Here is a 20555-nt window from a genome sequence, read left to right as displayed (position 1 = left end):
GCCTCCTTGCTGGCAGGCTTGGGGAGGCTGTCAAGCCAGGGGCCCACACCCTCACACCCGCCGCCCTCACCATCAGCCACAAACTCCTCCGCGGAGCTGCGGGGCCAGGTGACACCCCCTCTTTGCACCTTAGTCGCCTCATCTGCAAAATGGGGGAGCTGACGTGGCTGATTGTTTTGCAGTGCTGACTGCTGCTAATTTATCAGCATGGCAGCGAACAGTTCCCAGAGATGGGCTCTCACCAAGGCTGCTTCACGGTCCACCTGCCTATGCCCCCTTCCCAACTCAGAGCCTGGGGGATGAGCTGGAACAGGTGTTCCGCCTATTCTGTTGACTTGTGAAAAGTCATGGGCCGCCTGCGAAGGGAGAAGGGACGGTGGCACCTTGAAGACCTGATATTCCTCTGGGGTTCCAGCCACACATGGGAGAGCCCTCGCCAGCTGTACTTACCCAGGGTGGTCTCTGCGGCCCTTCCGGATGGAGCCGGATGCAGGGAGGCCAAGGCGCTGGGGAATCTCCAAAGCAGTGCAGTCAGTCCTGCTCCTGTCCCCAGGCCCGGCCCCATTCCTCCCTGGCCATGGCGGGAGGACTCCCATCCTCTCCCACCCCCATGCATACAGCTCTAGAAGTCTGGCACTGAGATCCTTCAACACATCTCAGAGTTATATTATTGTAACAAATCAGCCAAAATTCCATTTTACTGTTAAATAGTATAGAAGACAGTTTACTGTACATGGAAGTTGTGCATTAAAAACAAACACACCAAGCAAATTATAGTGCAAAGCAGTTTCCATCCCTCCCCACCTTCTTCCCAGCCCTGGGTCGGTTTTACGGAAGATATGAGTATAGCAGGTATTAACTCCTCAGCATGACAATATGTCACAACGTATCCGTACCCACCACCAAGAGGCTTACAGTAACATGGTGCCCAAACCCCTTCGTTTCCTTGTGCTTTCTAAGTCAGTGTGTTTGCCTAGTACAACTTCAAAGCAGCCTTGTAAATAAGGACCCATCTTTACCAGCCCAAGCTGTCTGTACCCACTATGGGCCTTAAAAAACTCAGCACGGCTGCCATCACTTTGAGTCAGGGAGTTTCGGGGAGGGGGTCGATTTATTTCCTGTCCCTGCCCCCACTGGGGCTTGGATGTCAGGAAGGGGGAGTAATCTGGGGAAGGGCTACAAAGTGCTGGGCACTGGGAACCCAAGGGTGCCTCCCACTGGGGCCTGGGGCCAGTCTACAACCAAAGAGAATAGGAGAGGAGGAGACACGAGGGCAATGGATTTGTAGCTGCTTCCTGAGAAGCGGTGGAGATATCCCCCCGCCCCTCCCCCGGCTGAAGGGAGTCAGCAGGATACCCCCAGCAGCTATTTTGAAGAGATAAAAGCAGGGGACTGCTTTTTCCAGTGAGGGCAGGACAAGAGAAGCTGTAGCTCCTAACCTGTCTGAGCGTGCATCCCATGTGCCTATCTGGCGGTTGTCACAGGTGCGGTGGCAGACAGGTCACGTGCTATTACAGAGACAACCGCTAAGGAGCATTTTGTAGGGGAGATTTCCACATCCACAGAGGATGGGGCTGAAACGATGGCTAAAAGCCACATGCTGCCCAATGCCTATAAGAGTTTTGTCCTTTTCCACTTACGCCTTTCGAGAACTAAAAACTTCAGACATGGGTTTTTTATGCCTTTCTAGAACGAAAAATACTCGGACATGCTTAAACCCTTGGGCAAGGCCTGCTTTCCCATTTGTAAACTGTAATACTTCCCCTGTGAGCAGAGCAGGGGCTGAGCTGAGGCTGCCAAGCCCTTCCCAGCTCTTGTGTTCTGCCATCATGCAGCCACCGTACTCCCCCACATCCCTCCCACCTCTACCGGGACACCCACACGTCCTCTCGGACAAATGCCCGAGATTCCAGCATCTCACCAGTGCTCCCTTTGTTCTGCACCAGGTTGGCCTTTGGAGCAAGCTGGTGGGATGCTGCTGAAGGACTGTGACCCCTTGAGGAGGTTTTGGGGTCCTAACAATTCCACACTCTCAGAGGGGGAGGGGTATCGTTCACTATCACGGGGGCTTTTCCTGTAAGAGATCGTGTGTCTGAAAATGTTTGACAAGCTCCTTTCTCTAAAATCAGCTTTAAAAACTGGTGTTTTGTTCCAGACTGCTTTGGAAGCAGACTGGTTAAAGACGGGGAGTGTGTCAGAGATTGGAAGGTTAGGCTGGGCCTTCCCCCGAGGCTGCGGGTCCGGGGCACAGCTTGGCTGTGCACAGCTTGGCTGGACCTAGGTGGGCCAGGGATGCTGACATCTGACCCCATGACCCCTTACCCCAAGGCTTTCTGGTAGGACCTGTCTGGTCCTGGTGCTCTCTCCAAAAATGGCAATTTTGAGACCAGCCTAGGGGGAAAGGGACCCTTCCCAGCCCCCACTGAGAGAACAGAGGGCGAATGCCTTGGACTGGTAAAGTGCATGGAAGACCTGTCCGCAGGTGTCTTTCCTGGTTTTAGGGCCTGCTGCCGCAGGCCAGTCTGCTCTGGGGCCTGGGACCCACGGACGGCTGGGATGGGGTCGGGGCCCTTAGCTGCCAGGAGTTGTAGGGAAACAGAGCTGGGGGGCGGGCCTGGGGGTATCCTCATTCCATCTCTGCTAGCGATTCCCTGGGGCCTCTGGAGGGGTTCCTTCCCCATCCAAACCATAAGTGAGCCCCTCTCAGGGCTGGGGGACCTTCCAGTTGTGACTCAACTTGTGTAAATGCAGAGGGAGGGCTGGGCCCACAGGGTGCGGGGTCTCTGAGGAAGGCAAGGGTGGGGAGGTCTTTCTAGGGTCCCGAGGATAAGAGGTCAAACCATGTGGGCAAATGCCGCCTCGCTCTAGAACAGAGATGGTCTCTGTCCCAGGAGGCCTGGGCCCCGTGACAGCAGTGGGCATAGCTGGGGACAGCCAGGTCATTCCAGGGGAGGTGGCAGGAGGAGGCTACTTCTCCCAAGGGGACGTGGGATGAGATGAGTAGGATCTGGGCTGGGGGTGGGGTCCTGGGGGAGGTCCCGACCCCTCTGTACAAAGACGTGGCTGGACCATATGCTCTCAGAGCCAGCTACCAGCTCTGGGCCCCAGGACCATGGACCCTGGGCCCACAGCTGCCGTGAAGCGTTAAGTCCCATGAGTGCCCTGAGCCTTGGAGCTGGGCCCGCCACTTGTCTGGAAGGTTCTTGGGGTCCCCGCCACCAGCGGGAGCAGTCCACTTGGACCCGGGCGGTCAGTAGGGCCGCCACACGGCCTCGTCCATGCGGCCGGGCGTGCTCAGCGCAGTAGGCGAGTTGCTGTGGCTGCCATCGGCCTCCACGCCGTCGCTCTGGCCACCCAGGCTGGGGTTCATGAGGTTGCCGGTGGCGACAGAGGCGGCGCTGCTGGGGCAGGAGGCCAACATGCGGGTGGGCGAGCGGTCGCCAGCGCTGCTGCTGCCGGCCACCATGGAGAACTGGTAGGAGCCGGAGGACGCGCCGTAGTAGAGGTGGTAGGGGGAAGGGCTGGCCTGGAAGGGCCCGCTCTGGTTCTGCGGGGCCCCCGGGTAGGGCGGTGGGAGGTAGGTGTGGTGGAAGCGGCTGGTGGCCGGCATGCTGGCCACGCTGAGGCTGCCGATGCTCGTGCCTGAGGGTGTGGCGCTGTAGGGGAAGGCGGCCGACATGGCCCCTGGGTAATGCATCCGGGGGTCGGGGAAGCGGCTCTCCGGGAGGGTCGGCAGCGCTGCGAAGGAGCGGTCAAACTGGCGGGGGTCGGAGAAAGGGTTCAGGTCGGAGGTGCCTGGGGGACAGCAAGGAGGATGGTCAGTCACTGCCCGACACCACCCCGGCGGCCTTTCTTCAAGAATGACCTCGGGCTCTGGTTTACAGGCCCATCTAGGGGGATCCCTGGTGCTACGTGTGGCTCTGCTCCCACCGCCCTGAGCTGCTCGGGGGCTGGAGCCTGCTGATTCCCAATCCGGTCCCACCTGGGAAGCAGGTGCGAGCAGGGGTCTGGGCTGTGGGTGGCCCCGGGCGGGTGCTGCCGGGGCAGGCAGAGGAGGGGGAGGGCTTTTCTCTCCTGCCGGCATCCTCTTCCCAGCCTAGCCATGCAGAGGCCTGTTGAGGGGGCAGGTGGGCTCCCCGCTGGGCTGTGGGTGCGTGGGGAGCCAAGGGCGGGGCCAGCACAGGCCGCCCAACAGCCTGGCCTGGCAGGTTCCCCTCCCTCTCTCGCTCTCGGTAAAGAGGGTCTCCAACGGTCCCGTGAGATTGGGAGTCAGGCCCTGCTCTCGCAGACGAGGAACCAGGCAGAGAGAGAAAGGTGGCTTCTCCTGATGCTGCACAGAAAGGACTGGAACTCATCACGAGGCCTCTGCTTTCTGCTCCCGCTGGGGTGTACGTGCGTGTGCGCCTGCACCTCTCCTGCCCAGGTGGGGCTCAGTTAGGTTACGGGAGCTTCCGCCTGTGCTGTGGCAGCTGGGTCCACGGCAGCTCTGTCCATCCCCCACCACCCCCCACCCCGGCCTCAGCCTGGGCCTGTGTCTCCAGGGCTGCCCTGCAGGCTGGAGCTGACTGGTGGCCAGACAAGGATCAGATGCCACCCTCACCCGCCTCCACAGCAAAGCGAGACAGATGGCAGCCAGAGGGGCTTGGTGGCCTGGACCCTGCCCTTGTCACAGAGAGACCCAGTGTCCAGCCCAGGCCTCACCCTGGCTCCCTCCAAGACAAAAGTATCCCAGCCTCTGCCCCGTACTTTTGTAATCACAGACCCCCCCCCAAACCTCAACACTCAAAGGGGCTTCAGGATTGAGTCTAAACCCCTTGGTAGGAAGACTGAGACTCAGAGAGGGTGAGGCACTTGCCTAAGTGTCACACAGCACACTGGACCTACACAGAATCCTAGGGCTCTCAGTCCTGAGTTTTGACACGTGCCTGAAGGGTAACTGTCCCATCTTTGAGGCAGCACAACTGTGTGGTCTCTGAGGTTGGATACTTATCTTAGTTCTGACACTTACTAGCTGTGTGTCTTTGGGCAAGTCACTAAACCTCTCTGTGCATCAAGTTGTCCCACATGAAAAATGGAGACAATAACAGTTCCTAGGGATTAAATTAGTTAATACATGTAAAGTGCCTACACTGGGCACACAGCAGGGGCCTGATGAGGGTTTCTGCTGCCACTGCAGCTGTGACACCTCCTGTTCTGGGCACTCAGGAGAACCGGCTCATTCAGGGCCCTGCAAAGTTGAGCCCCTGACCCTGGGCCTTCCTTGTACCCTGGCCAAGGGGTGACTCTGGGCAGCAGTGGGGAGGTGGATGAGCCCCCAGCAGCAGTCTAAAGTCTGTCTGTTCCCAAGCCCTCTGTCCACCAAAGACTAGGGGCCAGAGAGGGCTGAGGAGGAGGCCAGCCTCTGCCCCTGGCCAGCTCCAGGTGTGCACCGCCTGCCGTGCCTGAGGCGTGGCTGAGCTGCAGGTGCCCTCAGGCCTCATTCCCCAGATCTGCTTGAGGTGCTGTGCGACCTCAGATAAGACTTGTAACTTCTCTGGACTTTGGGGTCTTCCCAGCTCAGCTGGGGGGGTGTTTCCTCAGCAGCAGGCTCTGGTCCTGGATGTGGATGATACGGGATGAGGCTCCGGGCTCCAGGTGGGGAGATGTGGGGGCTAGGGGCCGGGAGACGGGGGCCTTCTGGCCCATCTGGACCCTCCGTAACAGATTCCTTGGCTGGTCAGTGCTGCCCTGAGGCCTAGGGGGTCGGAGGAGCCTGGCTCCTGCCCTCATCTCTGAACCCCAGGGGAGGAGCCTTGTTGGCAGCGCCTGGCACCCCGAGCACAGCCAAGCATGAGGCTAACACTTGCCCTGAGCCCAGGGGAGCGAGCGCTGCCGCCTGACAGGAGGGAGCCCAAACAGGGAGCCCAGGATGCGATGGCAGGGCTGTAGCCTGGGCCTCCGTGCCAGGTGGGCCCTCGGGGGTCATGTGGGCTGCGGGCAGGCCTGCCCGGCCCTCTCACCGTCCTCTCCTGCCTCCCTCCCCGGGTGGGGGGAGTGTCTGCCCTCAGCACCCCCTCAGCTCCTGCCCCCAGCCCCGCCCCCTCCAGCCCAGTAGCCCCAAGAAACCCGAGCTGGCCAGGCCTCTGTCGAGCAGCCAATCCCAACACTGGAAGGAAATGTTTATTTTCTTCTCCAAATTGCCCCAGCTGCTGTGTGGTGGCTGAATGAGGCCTTTGAGCTGTGAGAAGCCCCCATTGTGGGCGGTCACAGCCAGGGGGCTGGGGGCTGGGGTACGGAGGGGTTGGGGCCTCGGCACTGCTTGCCAGTCACCAAAGCTGGGGGGTCAAAGCTATTAACAGGAACCAAGAGAAGTGGTGGTGGGGTATCCTGAGGGGGACCCCCAGGATGGAGTCTGAAAGTAGAGGCTTGTCCCACCAGGAGGGGAGGGCCAGTGAGAGGGACTCCCCAAGCCTGGCCCTGCCAACACCCCTGTGACAGATACCTCCTTCTTCCCACTTTACAGATGAGAAAACTGAGGCTCAGAGAGGTGAAGCGACTTGCCTAAGATCACACAGCCAGTGCCTGGCAGAGCCTGAATTCCTAGCCAGGTCCACCTGACTGCAAAGTTCACGTTCCTTCCTTGGTCTTGGTTGTCAAAAGCCCTTCCTCTCACTCCAAAGGGGACAGGCCTGAGGACGGGGAGGCCTGGCTGGTGTGAAGGGCCACAGAGGCTGCCTGAAGTCCAATGCTGTGGGTGGCTAGCGAGCACCCTGCCTCAGGGTACAGCAGAAGGGGAAGGACTGGGTCAGCCACTATCCCACACAGGCCCGACCTCCTCTCCTCCCAGCCTCGGGGGAGGCAGGGGCTCTGCCTGCTGCTGGGCTAGGCCTGGCCCTCTGGGGCTGGACGGAGGGTGGGTAGGCCTGCCTCAGGGTCCAGCAGGTGCTGATTCCCAAGCCATGTCCACACAAATGGAAAGAGAGGTGGGTTCTCCTTCCACAGGAGCTGCTGGACAGGACGCCACTGTTAGCCCCCACCTGCTGGGTTCCAGGGCCCCCTGGCTGGGCTCCAGCTCTGCCATGTCAGGGAAAGGCCTGGAGTGTTAGACCACTGTACCTGCGCAAAGGCTGGCCTGCTGGGAAGGGGAGCGCGGACAGCTTCTGGGCAGGGGTGGGCATGAGCCCAGAGGACATCTTACTGCCTCTTGAGCTCAGACCCCTCCACCCTGCAGCCCCCCTGGCTCAAGAGTTGCTGAGTGTTTCAAACTCGACAGCCCGTGGCTAAGAGCCTGGACCTGGGGCCTCTCCCCACCTTGGGGGCTCAGCAGGGCCAAGGCCCAGCTTCCCAGGCCAGAAGGGAGGTACCGTCTCTTCACACCACGGGGCTGCATCAAGTCCCCCTGCCATGGCATTGTGCCTGGCACACAGGGCCAGGGCTGGGGGCAGGGCCTCCCTTAATGGAGAGACCCAGCAGGGACCCCCTCGCTTGTGCCCTCAGAAGTACAGGAAGTTCCTGGCGGCGGGTGCTGTGGACACTTTGAACCTGGGCATTGATGCGCTGTGTGACCCAAGAGTGGCCCTTAACCTCTTAAGCCTCAATTCACTCATCTGCCAAATGGGTTCTAACCAGGGCCTGGAGGACCAAGGAAGAACAGACACCCACGGTGCATGACGGCCGCAGCCAGCCCTCCCGGTCGCGTCCAGCACCGCTGCCGAGCACTCTCCACCCCTGCCTGGCCTGAGGGTCAGCTGCGCACTCAGCCTCCTGCACCCCAACCCACCGGCCAGGAGAACCTAGACAGCAGCGTAGATGTTCACCATCTGACCACCTACCGAGCACCTGCTATGTGCCAGGCCCCGTACACCTGGACGGCCTGCCCGAGACAGGCTCACACGTGCCTGCCGTGTCCTTCTGGCCAAGGGGTAAAGACTCCATCCTGGGCCTCCGCCCACAGGCCTCCCTCCTCCTTCCTGTTTGGGAAGAGTCTCTGGGCCAGGCGGGGACCTTTCTCAGGAGATGCTCTGTCTCTCTCCAGGGACAAATTCACTTCACAGTTTACAAAGTTTGAGTGCAGTAACGTCATCTGAATGTCGCCCGAGGCCCAGGCAGAGGCATCCACCACCACCCCGCTTTCAGATGAGAAAGCTGAGGCCTGGGGGGCTGTGATGTCCTTGGCAGACACGCGTCTGTCTCAGGCTCCTGGGGCGAGGCCTGCCCAACTGTAACGGGTGCACTGGGGGACTAATACCCATTTCCCGCCGGGCACAGGGAGCCCCTGGAGGGCAGGGACTGTGCCTGTCTATTCATCCCTGGGGCCAGGCACCATGACGGCACAGGGTGAGTGACAATAAATGTTTGCTGAATGAATGAAGGAAGGGCTGAGCCCAGGACCGGGCAGAGCAGGCCCTCAGAGCAGGCCGCGTTCCTTTATAACAAACACCAGGGTGGTGCAGCCAGCGACCCTGGGATGAGCTTTGGGTCCGGAGCAGAGAGACCGCTTCCAGGCCGCCGTCCCCTTCTCCCACCGCAGCCCCCCCCTCCCTGCGCCGTACCTTGGATGGGGGTCTGGGCCTGGCTGCTGAAGGGGCCGGCGGTGCTGAGCGAACCTCGGGGGCTGGGCGCGCTCGGCGTCACCCGCATGCGCAGGCGCTCCAGCTCCCCGAAGCGGTCGGGGAACGCCTTGGTCTGGTCCTCCAGCTTCTGTCGATGCCCTGCAGAGCATGAGAGCCCGTGAGAACCTGGTCCCCGTGAGTCTCGGGGGGCAGAAATGCCTTGCTCTGCCGGAAAGTTCTCTCTGAGGTCTACCCTTAGGCCTCTGTAGGGAGAACCCAAAGGCCACTACCGATGTCTCTTCTGAACAGAGAATGGTCAGTACGTGCTGCCCTGGGGCTGCCATCATCTCACTCCTACCTTCTTATGCCACAGGTGAGGCTCAAAGAGGTTCCAGGCCACAGAGCCAGTAAGTTGTGGAGTCAAGATTTGAACTCAGGGTTCAAATCAAAGCCTGCGACCTACACCTCTACGTTACGCTTTTTGGCAGAAGGGGAATCTGAGGCAACAGGCACGGGAAAGGGGCTTAAGCAGGCTCCCATGGGAGGCAGGGAGAGAACCCAGGCATGCTGCCACTGTCTGCCCCCCAGCATCCATCCTGCCTGCCATTCATATCTGCAAGAGGAATGGGAGATGGCCCCGGAATGGGAATGCTGGCTCCTCCAGGCCAGAGCTACCCTGGGACCCCCAGCACATGCCTTCTCCCCTCTGGGTCTCAGACAGGAGGGGAAATTCACCACGATGCTGGGAAGTGGAGTGGGGCGCTGTGTGAGGGGCTGGACTCCCATCTCTGTCCCGAAGCTGGGAACAGGGGACCAGGGCACCTGGCTTGGGCATCACACTTGGAGAAACCGCCAGCATTTCCCAGTATCCCTCTGCCATGGCCCACACAGGAAGGACCCCAGCCTCGTCAAGATGGCCATGCCCCTGCCTTTAAGCAGCCAGCCGAGGCCACCCTCAAGCCTTCTCGAATGACATCAGGCTTGCAGGGACCACCACCTCTCTCTCTCTCTCTCTCTCTCTCTCTCTCTCTCTCACACACACACACACACACACACAAACACACCACTTTTTCAATTACTCATTTTACATTTCACAAGCAAAGTATGAATAGCTACAAAAATAAAAGCATTACAGGTAAGGCTAATGGCCCCTCTGACCCACCCTAAATCGCTGCCCAGAAATCCCCACGTGATCAGTTTGGAGGTCTTTCTTTCCAGCCGTTTTTTGGTTTCACGTGCATGCAAAACACAGAGCAAGTTTCTCACAGAACTTTCTTGAATGGTCTCAGCCTGGCTGTATCATTCTCTAACTTGCTCTTTCAGTAGCACACCTGGGGGGCCACCTCAGTTTCCTTATCTGATAGATGGAGAGAGTAACCCAGCCCCAGAGAAACAACAGAGTTCCCGCAAAACCTTGGGAGCCCACCCCGGGGCACAGTGAGGGGCAACAGGTGGGGGCGGGACGGCCTCATTAAGCCTGTGGGTGTCCCTCGTTCCTGCTCGTCACATCCCCTGGAGGCCTCAGTCCCCTCAGCCGTTCCTCTCAGATGGACACTTAGCTCACTTCCAAATGATCCCCCTGCATGCAGGACTCCCAGGAATATCTCTGTTCACACACCTCCTTGTGTCGGGGGATTTCTCCAGGGCAGACCCTGTGTTATAACAGACTCCTCACTGAGAGGACCGGACATTCCTGGGCTCTCCTGATCAGCCTGTCAGCCGAGGTTGGCCCGTTCGGCTCCACCTGACCCTGAGGGAGGAGGCCAGGCAGACAGGTGGGCCTGGTCCTCTTTTTACAGACAAGGGAACTGCAGTTCAGAGAGGTGAAGAGGCTTGCCCGAGGTCACACAGCGAGGAAAGAGGGAGGATGTCTTAGACTTGGGATCCTTGGAAAAGAAGTGTGGGGAGGGGCTAAGGGAGAGGGGAAGGCTTGCCTGAGTCCTGGGGTCTTCAGTGACACGAGGAATCTTCTAGATTGACAGAGAAAGAAGAAGGAGAGAGAGGTAGCGGGAAGTAAAACAAAACTCACCAGGCTTGCTGAGGCTTGGAAAATGGTGTCCTAGGGGCCTGGAAGGTGTGAGATGACTCTTCACTGCCACTGGGAGTGAGGGGACAGAGGTGGGGACTTCAGAATGGGCCTGACTTCTGATTTTCAAAAGGGGGATGCAATGCATTCTGGTACCCACAGGCCCCTAGTCTTGCTACACACCCCTGTCACAAGCTCAAACAGGCATGTGAGAGCCCTTAGAAATGGAACAGGTTGTCCCAGGAGCCTCAATGGGCTCAGCAAGTCACCAAGAACCAGGGACCCAATTTCCCCTCTGAGGAGGCCCCAGGCCTGAGCCCATGGGACATCCAGCTGCCAAAATGAGACCACCTGGCTCCCAGCCGGGCCCCCCACTGCGCCTCCCAGGACCCTTGGCAACAGGAAAAACGTGGGCTGGGGGTAGTTTGGCTGGAGCTGGGGCCACCAGGTTAGATGACTATGGGGGCTGGGCAAGTCGCATAAATGAGGCACATGGGATGCGTAGGGCCTGGGGCAGACTGGAGAGGGTGGGCCTCGTAGAAGGGGCCGTTGCCATCCAGTCCAGCTGACTGGTGCCCTGGTGGGGGTGGACCCAGTGTTGCCAGAGCTTCCAGTTTACCAGAAGCCATAAACCTGCTTTTATGTGAAGCCTCCTGTATTTTATGTGTTGGCAATTCAAATACTGAAAACAACAACAAAATAACTTGACCACTGTGTAGAACATGTCCTGTTCAGGGGCTGCCGGTTTGCATCCTCCAAGCTTGGGATTTCATTTGCTGGTTGGTTGTCTAACCTTAGCCATCGAGGACTGGCTCATGGATACCCCTCAGGACGTGGTCTCTAGGGAAATGCCGGACGGCCTGGCCTCAGTCCTGATCGGCCTTGGAGGAAATGCTGTTGCCCTGGCTGCCGAGGCCACTGAAAATGGCAAGGCAATGTGGATGAGCTGGGGCATGAATGAAGTCGGAACAATCTCAACAGGCAGGAAGCCGGCTGGATAGATCTGGAGACCGCAGACTGACCTGACAGCAGCTCAGGTGCAGAGGATCTGGGTGTCTTAGTCAACCACAAGCTTGAAGTGAGCCAGTGGGGTTACACGAAAGCTGGTGCAAAACCTCAGGCCTCGTTATCGCCACTGGCTAATAAAGTCCCGTTTCTGAGTCACACTGTGCACTATGTGTCTAGAGATACTCCTCTGGGCCAGTGGAAGGAGGGAGGGGTTCGCAGCCAGCCTGGGTCCGAGGATGGGCTCTGCCGCCTGGTGGCCTCACCCCTTTCCCCCACCCACCCCGAGCCACGGTGTCTGCATCGTGGTGCCCTCGCAGGTCGTGGTGCTGGCCAAATAAGGTGACCGGACGCTCTCCACCCACCTGGGGCCCCACCATCTGCACGGTCACTTCTACCCCAGCCTGTGCCAAGGGACGCAGGATCATCATCCCCACATAGAGACCAGGACACGGAGGCCAGGAGGCTAAGTCCTGTCCGGGACACAAAGCCAGGACAGCGGAGCTGGCGTCGGCACCCAGACCCCGACTCCAAGTCCAGTGCTCTTTCTCCTGACACTTCCCTTTTGGTCCCATTGTACAGATGGGGCCACTGAGGCTTCAAGATGAGCCCTACACTAAGCGGTTGGTCTGGGATATAAATCGGGTAATGTGGTCCCAGAGCCCACGCTCCCACCACATGCTGCTCTGCCTTCACGCAGGGCAGACTTCCTGGAGGAGGAGTTTTAACAGCACTTGGGGAACTGCTTCCTTGTTGCTGTGGAATGCTGGAGCCACGGCCCAGGAGGGGCAAAGGGGAGCTGAGGTGACTCCACGTGGCCAGGGCGCCACAGAGTCTCAGAGCCACGGGGCCTGGGCCTTCACACTGGGAGCAGAGCGGAACTCCCTGTGCCTGAGGAAAGAAGATGTGCCTTCAGAATAGACCTCTTTCATTCGGCTGCCCACAGTGAGAGCTGGGTGGGGAGCCCTGGCCCAGCCCACTAGGTCACCAGGGGCCCAGCACTTTCATGCCGGGACTCAGTTTCCCATCTGCACACACTGCTCACTGAGGCCCCTCTAGCTCTGCAAGTCCCTGACTTAAGACTGCAAGACTCAGCCACTGGCCAGGATGAGCCCCCCACGGGCACCCCCATCACCGCCTCCTGCTGCTGCTGCTCCCAGGGTTTCTCTAGTATTTATTCTCTGCCTCTTCCAGGAAGCCCCCTTCTCCCAGCACCTTGCAGGCTAAGAGCAGTAGCTAGCAGGAACGGAAAGAAAAACAGTGGCCGACACTTAGTGCTTCCTCCACTCCACTGTCTAAGCGGTTGACACGCTCTGCCTTGTTTCACCTGCATTATCCCCATGAGGGGGTCTACCACTGTCCCTAGTTCACAGGTGAGAAAACTGAGGCTCAGTGAAGGCCAGGGACATGCTCGAGGTCACATAGAGGCACCTGGCCACCTTGTCTTCCCGGAGCCCATCTTGTAGGAAAGGAGCCTGGGTTTGGAAAGTCAGGGGCTCCAAACAATGGGTGTTAGGACCCAGCCCGGGCCCAGGGCCCAGAGCAGGTGCAGGATTACAGGCCTGGAAAGAAGAAGATGAGAGGGTCTCAGTGGACTCCACCAGGAGCCCTGCCCTGCTCGGAAGCTCAGTGCTGAGCGTCCAACCCTCTAATCACACCCTGCTCTAACCCACCAAGTCCCTCTGCTCCTCTGGGCCTCAGTTTCCACAGCTGTCAAGTGGTTATCATAGTGTCTAACCCCTGAGTTGAGGATGAGCTAGAGCACAGGCCCCAAGTGTTTCAAGGCAGAGCACTTTGTGCAGAGGAGGGGGACTGCCTGGGGACGGCCCCACCTTGGCCCTCTGGACCTCGCTTGGGCTGCCTGTCCGCCTGCGGCGCCTGGGCTCAACTCACTGACAGCCCGTGGGACGGCACCTGCTCCGATCCTCACTTATGACCCTCCAGGACCCAGCGGCCCAGGCCTGTCCCAGGCAGCTCTTACCCACTGGGCCACAGCTGTGTCACCTGTGAAGTGGAGCTCACACTCTAACTCCTGAGTCTGGGGACAGGCCGGGAGAATTAAACAGCCCACCTGGCCGTGGCACTCAAGGAAGGCACTCTGGGTTTACAACCCCTCCTCAATGGATCTGGACAGTGGGAGGGCCCAGCCTCGCAGGTGTGTGAGAAGGATAAAAGTTGGGGGAGGAACGCTGGGGCCCAGCCAGGTGGGTGACTCACCCGGCATCTCTCAGCACCGGGCCAGCACCGGGTCCCCACACCTGCCAGGTACCTGGTGCTTCAGGGGGAAATCCAGGGGCCATCAGGGCCACGCCCTTGCCTTCACACTGGCCTGACACAAGCCCCCGTGATGAGAGTGGCAATCGCTTGAGCAGACATCTACGACGTGCCAAGCACTGTGCCAGGCAGGCCACGCGTGTCGTCTACAAGGGCCACGATCCTCCGAGAGGCCGCTATCATCACAACCATTTTACAGATGGGAAAGTGGAGGCACATGGTCAAGGTCAAACCTGGACTGGTCAGCGTGTTGCATGGAGCTCAGCTGCTAAGGTCTTGACTTCCCAAGACCTCCAAGAGAGCAGAGCTGGGTTCCTTGGCAGTGAGGCCCGACTGGCAGGAGGCCAGCTCAGTGTCCTGCCGCGGTGGGGTGAGGGGGGCAGGAGGCCAACGGGAGCAGGGAGCGGGGAGAAACAGAGCTGGGCGGGGCCCCAGGAGCAGCGTGGTCTGCAGGCAACAATGTGGGCTCCAGCCATGGGGCCCTTCTCCCATCGGAAGCCACTTGGCCACCTCCTCGGCTGCCCGGCCTGGCCCTAGTGCGGCCACATCCCATACACAGCAGCCACTGTCTGTCCAGCCGTGGGGTGGGGCACCCGGGCCCAAGGCCCGCTCTGCGGCCTGTCAGGAGATTTACCCCTGGTTCCTAACAGCCGAGCAGAGTCGTAGGTGGGGGCTGAGCCCCAGGTGGTCTGCCGTGAATTGGCCCCCTGTGAGCAGATGAAAGCCAGTCGGTGGCTAGGCAAGGAACCAGGCGGGTGGGGGGCCAGCGGCTCTCCCAGGGGCACAACTGGGGCTTCCAGTGGCCTGGGGTTGATTAGGGGAACCGGGGAGGTCCAAGGTTAACCCCTTCCCTCCTGCTGGGTGCACTCCCCCTGGGGGTGTGGGGTCCTGGGAGCCAGGGGCCAGGAGCAGTTGCCTCTCCTCAAGCTGGGCATCCCTCCAATCCCACCTGGAGCTGAGGACAGAACTGTGGCAACTTTAGGACGGCCACAGTCCTAAAGTTGCAGGCTCAAGGTCACTTTTCCTGCCCACATCGTCTCCCGCCCCCAGCAGCCCCAGTGGCTGTCTGCTCACCTCCTTCAGGCCTCTGCTCAAATGTCACCTCTTCAGGAGGCCTCCCCTGTCCCCCTCCCACTGTGGGTCCCCGCCCTGCACTCTCCACCGCTCCCCCCCGACCCCCAGCTTAGATTTTCTTTGCAGGGCTTCTCACTACCTGAAATTAAACTAGCTAATCATCTGTTTACCTCGTTTATTTATTCAACAAATATTTACTGAGCACCTACTAAGTGCTCACGTCCGTGTTCCAGGGTCTACATCAATGTCTGGCAAAGCAAAGAACCCCCACCATGGAGCATATATAGTAGTCAGGGGAGATGAAAAATATGTGAAATAAATGAGTGAACTATATAGCATCTTAGGAGGCGATAAGTAAAATGAAAGCTGGGAAGTGTAAGGGCGAGACGGGGATGCCTGTGTGTTTGATTAAAACAGCGTGGTCAGGGGAGGGCTCACTGAGAAGTGTGAGTAAAGACTTCAAGGTGGGAAGCAGCGAGCCACACGTCTGGGGTTGTTGAGGGAGGCGTGTCCCAGGTAGAGGGAACAGCAGTGCAAAGGCCCTGAGGCAGAAGTGTGAAGCTGCCCAGTTTGAAGACTGGTCAGGAGGCCAAGGTGGCCAGAGTTGGGTAAGTGAGGAGAAGGGTGTCAGAGAGGAAGGCAAGGGGTAAAGGGCACAGATCAGGTTGGGCCTCGTGGGCCATGGTGACCATAGCATGGTTTACCATTTCTTCCCACCCCTAGTGTGTGAGACCCAAGAGGGCCAGAGCCCATCTGTTAGTTCACTGCAGTGTCCCTAGCTTCTAGAATAGTGCCTGATACATGGTCGGTACCCAGAAAAATATTTGTTGAAACCATCCCATGTACACTTTGGGGAAGAAAGGGCCCTCAGGCAAGATGTCAGAACAGCCGCCGGCCCATGGCCTCAGGCAGCATGGAGAACTTGTGTCCTGCCCTCTCAGCTACGGCACCTGCTAAGCCTGGGAGACAGGGTGAGCAGTTCCCACGCTGCAGTCTACCCCAGGCTCGCCAGGTGCTACACCGCCTGCTGCCCCGTATATTGGATCCTGCTCCACTGCTTCTTTACCAGCCCCCGGTGACTCTGAGGGACACCAGCACCGAGAACCTCAGAAACCAAGGCCACACAGGCAGGAAGCCACCAAGCCAGCCTTCAAACCCAGCCGGCCACCTGGCTGCAGACTGGGCACGCTCTGCAGGGCAGCGGAGGGGAACGACCTGGCCACAGAACCCACAGCCGGGCCTCGGGGATCTGCAGGCGCCTCTCCCCGGCTCCCGGGACCAGCCTCTGCTCCCACCCCTCCCCACGGAAGGCTCAGCCCTCACACGGAGTCGGGGGTCACAAAGCAGAAGAAAAGCCCCGAAGGGAAACCCTGTGACAATCCATCAGGGTTGTTGGGTGCCTCCTGCAGGCCAGGCAGCTGTAATTCACGTAAAGCTCACAACTCCCCGGAGCAGAAGCTAATACCATCCCCATCTTACAGACGAGCACACTGAGCTAGGAAGGCCCTTCTGAGCGGCCCTTGTCTCCCTGAGCCCCAGGCTGGAGCCCCTGCGGTGCACCGAAGCTCACCCTTGGGCAAGTGGTTCGGTCTCCTGGCCTGTCTCCTCCTGGGGTTGTCGAGGATCAATTAAGAGACTCCGGGGGACTTCCCTGGTGGTCCAGTGGTTAAGACTCTACGCTTCCAATGCAGGGGACGCAGGTTCTATCCCTGGCTGGGGAACTAAGATCCCACATGCCATGCAGCACGGCAAAAAAAAAAAGAGACCCTGCACAGGGCCTGGCACACAGGGAGTGCTCGTTGACCAGCAGCAGCTGAGCTGCCCTCTGACCACTTATAGGTGGGGAAACGGAAGCTGGGAAAGGAGGAAGATTTGTCCAAGGTCGCAGAGTGAAGGGCAGGTTGGGGCTGGAACCCAGGGTGCAGGTGAGACCTGCCCTGAGGGCCGGGCAGGGGGAAGGGCACGCAGGTGCTCAGATGGGAGACTGGGAGATGTGCCGCCTCCCACATCTACTCTTTTCTGTAAATGAGCCTCTGCTAAGACTTTGTTTCCAGTCACCGATCTGGCCCGTACTGCCTTGCTTCTGACTCCAGCTTCTCTCCGCTCCTGATTTCTTTCCCTTCCTCTTGCTGCCTCGACCTATGCCACCCCTTCCCCTACCAGCTCACCCCGAGAAGGGGCTGTCTCATGTCTGGGGGACCTCAGGAGAGACGAGCAGGCAAGGACTTGACTGGGGGCTTCCAAGGGTAGGGCTGAGCCTCCAGCCTTAGCCAGTGGCCTCGGCTGGGGATGGTGGGCAGCTGCTCTGGGCTGGGCAGGGCTGAACGTGGAGGGTTCTGAGGAATTCCAGGCATTGGCCGGTCCCTGGGTGCCTTCCCCCCAAGCTCCCAGCGCCCTCTGCCTCTACACAGTGGGTGCTCACTCTTTCGTGGAGTGGCTCCTAACAGCTCATCATCACGTTGAGCCCAACCGTGGCTCCCATTCATCTTGATTCTGCCCCTGGAGACTTCGAGTACGATACCACCTCCCTCAACGGAGACCTGATACCTCTATTACTATGGCCTGGGTTTCTCAGCAGACACCCCGCTGCCGACCAAGAAAGTTCACCATCAGCTAACGGTGCTAGTGGTGGGAGTACAGAGGGGGTGCCAGGTACCAGGGATAAGAGAATACCACAGATACAGAGACTCACAAGGACCCTCTGCTACAGCCAGATGCTATCCACAAGCCATCACTGATCTCCAGGCCTGCAGGCTGGGTGGTATCATCCCACTTCCTGGAGGAGGCAGCTGAGGCCCACAGAGATCAGACCTTGCCCAAGGTCTCCAAGCTGGCAAGCTGGCTCAGAATCTGCTCTCCGCACCAAGGGCTTATGGCTCACAAGGGCTTCCCGGCCATCACCACCTTGAGACTCTTGGGGTCACTGACCCGGTTCACAGATGACAAAACTGAGGCCAAAAGGGAGCCATGATTGTTCAGAGCCACAAAGTCCAAGACCAGGGGCACGGACCCATCCACATCCAATCCCAGCAGGAAGGACTCGGCAGGAATCTGGCCAGGGCAGGTGCCAGCTGGGAGGTGAGTAACTGGGGCCTGACCACCAGGTTCAGGAACCCGAGGCAGGGTGGGGGAGGTGTGGCCCGGAGAGGCCTACAGGGAAACTCTTCCAGGGCCACCGGGCCCAGCTCTGAGCCTTTCCCAAGCGGCCAGGTACTGGAGTGGGCCCAGGAACTGGACAGATGGGGAGCCAGGCCTGCGTGGCCCTCACTGGCGCTGCCCTGGTACAGCCACGCCCCATTCTCAGCCTCCTGCCTCAGGCCCACTTAGCCCTGGAACTGGAACTGAAGGCTGCCTCTGGGAAGGCTGGCGCCTCCCTGCACCTGAGACAGTGACGCCCTGGTCAGGTTCTCAACATCCCCAGGGCTGGATTCTCTCCTCCCTGGAACTAGTGACCCTTTGGTTCAGGATCCCATGAGACAATAAATGTGAGAGGGTTTTCTAAACTGTAAAGGGCCACAGTTACAAAGAGAAGGACACGGCAGCTCTCAATACACCGGGCATGAGCATGCCGTGAGTGGGGGCCAGTCCACACAAGAGCTCTGCTCAGAGCTCAGGAAGCAGCCAGTCCGGCGATGACCAGCTGCTTCTTTGTTTCACTCATTCATTCAGGGAGCACAGGCCTCAGGCCCACTGTGGCAGCTGCCCCCCCAGTTGCCCCCAGTCTGAATCTGCAAACTCTAGGTCATTCGGCAGGCAGAAGCAATGAAACACGAACTTTCTTTGATGCTAAAGTGCACGGATCAGGGCTCCCTGCACAGAATATGTGCTCAATAAATATTTGCAGAATCAAATTTGCATTCCTGATCTCAAGATGTGGGTCCTGGGGTCAGAGTGTCTGGGCTCTATGTGACTTAAGTCACATGCTAAGACTCAAAGAACGTTTCCAAGGAGGGGATCTGGCCTTGCAGCCCGAGCAGCCCCTACTTCTGATGGCTCCCTCCCTCCGCCACTGGCAGAGGAAGCTGGGGTGGAGTAGAGCAAACCTGGCCCAACCTCCACCCGCAAACACACACACACCACACACACCACACCACACACACCACACACACCACACACACCACACACACACACACACACACATACACCACACCACACACACCACACCACACACACCACACATACCACACATACACACACGCATCACACACACACCACACACACCACACACATACACCACACACACACACCACACACACATAGCACACACACACACCACACCACACACACCACACACACACACCACACCACACACACCACACCACACACACCACACACACCACACACACACACCACACACCACACACACACCACACACACACACACACACACAACACACACCCATCCTTTTCCTTTCCTTAAAGGTTGCAAATCCATACTCCCCCAGCCGGCCCCCAGTGGGCAGTCATCCCTTGGGGTACAGGGAGCCAAGGGCAGGTCAGGTTGGTTCAGTCATCTCCTCTTCCCAGAATGGCTTCCTACAGCCCGGGCTAAGCACAGGCACACAGTCGGGGCGGGGGTGTGGAGCGGAGGACTGCCGTCCGCCACCGCCCCCAGGATCCAGTGCCATCTGTCTGACCTCGGCGACCGCCCTTCCCCCGCTGGGCCCTCCTCCCCGACCCAGGGGGCTGAGTGGCTCCCGCACTTACGTCTGGGCTCCCGGGGTCCATCCACGGTCACCTTGATGGCTCGGTGGTAGGTGGCCACTTGTGTGGGGTTGGTGAACACGGTGATGGTCAGTGTGAAACTCTTCCCTGGGGGGAGTGGGGAATAAAGAAGAGGTTGGCACCTGGAGCTATTCACAACACCCTGAAGCCCTCATCTTCCAGAAGGAGCAGGTCTCTCTACTTTGAACCTGGGCAGAAGATAGGGTTCTGGGTAAAATTCAAGCTGCTGGGGTTGGCATTCAAGGCCCCAGGAGGTCTGGCACCAACTTTACCACATTCTCCTGCCCCACGCTCTGGCCACCCTGGCTTGCTTCCTCCCTGCTTCTTGGCCTTGTTTGTGCTGTTCCTTCTACCTAGAGACCCTTGCGATTTGGGGGTGGGGAGCTCAGATGAGTACATATTTTTTTTTCATGAAAATAATTAGTGATCTTTATAGAAGACTTTGAGAACACAGAACATATAAAAAAGAAGAAAAAAGAATCACCCACAGTTCCACTAGCCAGAGATAAACACTATTAACATTTATTTGGGTGTTCTTTCCTGCAACCCTTTTTAGGCGAGTGTATGTTTTTACATAGTTGCAATGACACTAAAATAAGTATTTCCGTACCCTCTTTTTTGTTCACTTAACATCACATCATAAGCACTTATGTCATTAAAAATTCTTCGTAAACTTCATTTTTAATGGCTGCAAAACATTTCAACTCCTGGAAGCCTCACCTTTTCTTATCCACCTCCTTACTCTTGGGTGTTACCTTGCTGCTAATTGCTTATTGGCGTGTGCAGCTGGGGCTGAAAAAGGACTGATTTGGGAACTGCAGACATTTCATTTGTAGACACAACTGTTATTTCCAGAGCTCTGTTCTATTTTTAGATAGACATTTGGCTCCAAAGTCTCCATTCAAAATTCCTGAGACGGGA

At 58.6% G+C, this 20555-nt stretch overlaps 1 protein-coding gene across 2 annotated transcripts in view; it reads right to left on the bottom strand.

Moving 5' to 3' along the window:
* Positions 1-3092: 3092 nt before the first annotated feature.
* The window catches only part of RUNX3 (RUNX family transcription factor 3), a 60170-nt gene continuing 42707 nt past the window's right edge, over positions 3093-20555 (bottom strand). For both annotated transcript variants that reach the window (XM_060142763.1, XM_060142762.1), the window contains 3 exons: positions 19617-19721; positions 8532-8690; positions 3093-3795 (listed from right to left, as the gene is read on the bottom strand). In XM_060142763.1, the coding sequence (XP_059998746.1) occupies positions 3251-3795; positions 8532-8690; positions 19617-19721 (809 nt within the window). In that variant the 3' untranslated portion in view covers positions 3093-3250. The remainder of the gene's footprint in view (positions 3796-8531; positions 8691-19616; positions 19722-20555) is intronic.

This window comes from Lagenorhynchus albirostris, chromosome 2 (assembly GCF_949774975.1).
Source record: "Lagenorhynchus albirostris chromosome 2, mLagAlb1.1, whole genome shotgun sequence".
Classification (NCBI taxonomy): domain Eukaryota; kingdom Metazoa; phylum Chordata; class Mammalia; order Artiodactyla; family Delphinidae; genus Lagenorhynchus; species Lagenorhynchus albirostris.
Note: the sequence above shows the minus strand (reverse complement) of the source record. Positions and strands in the feature narration are given on the sequence as shown.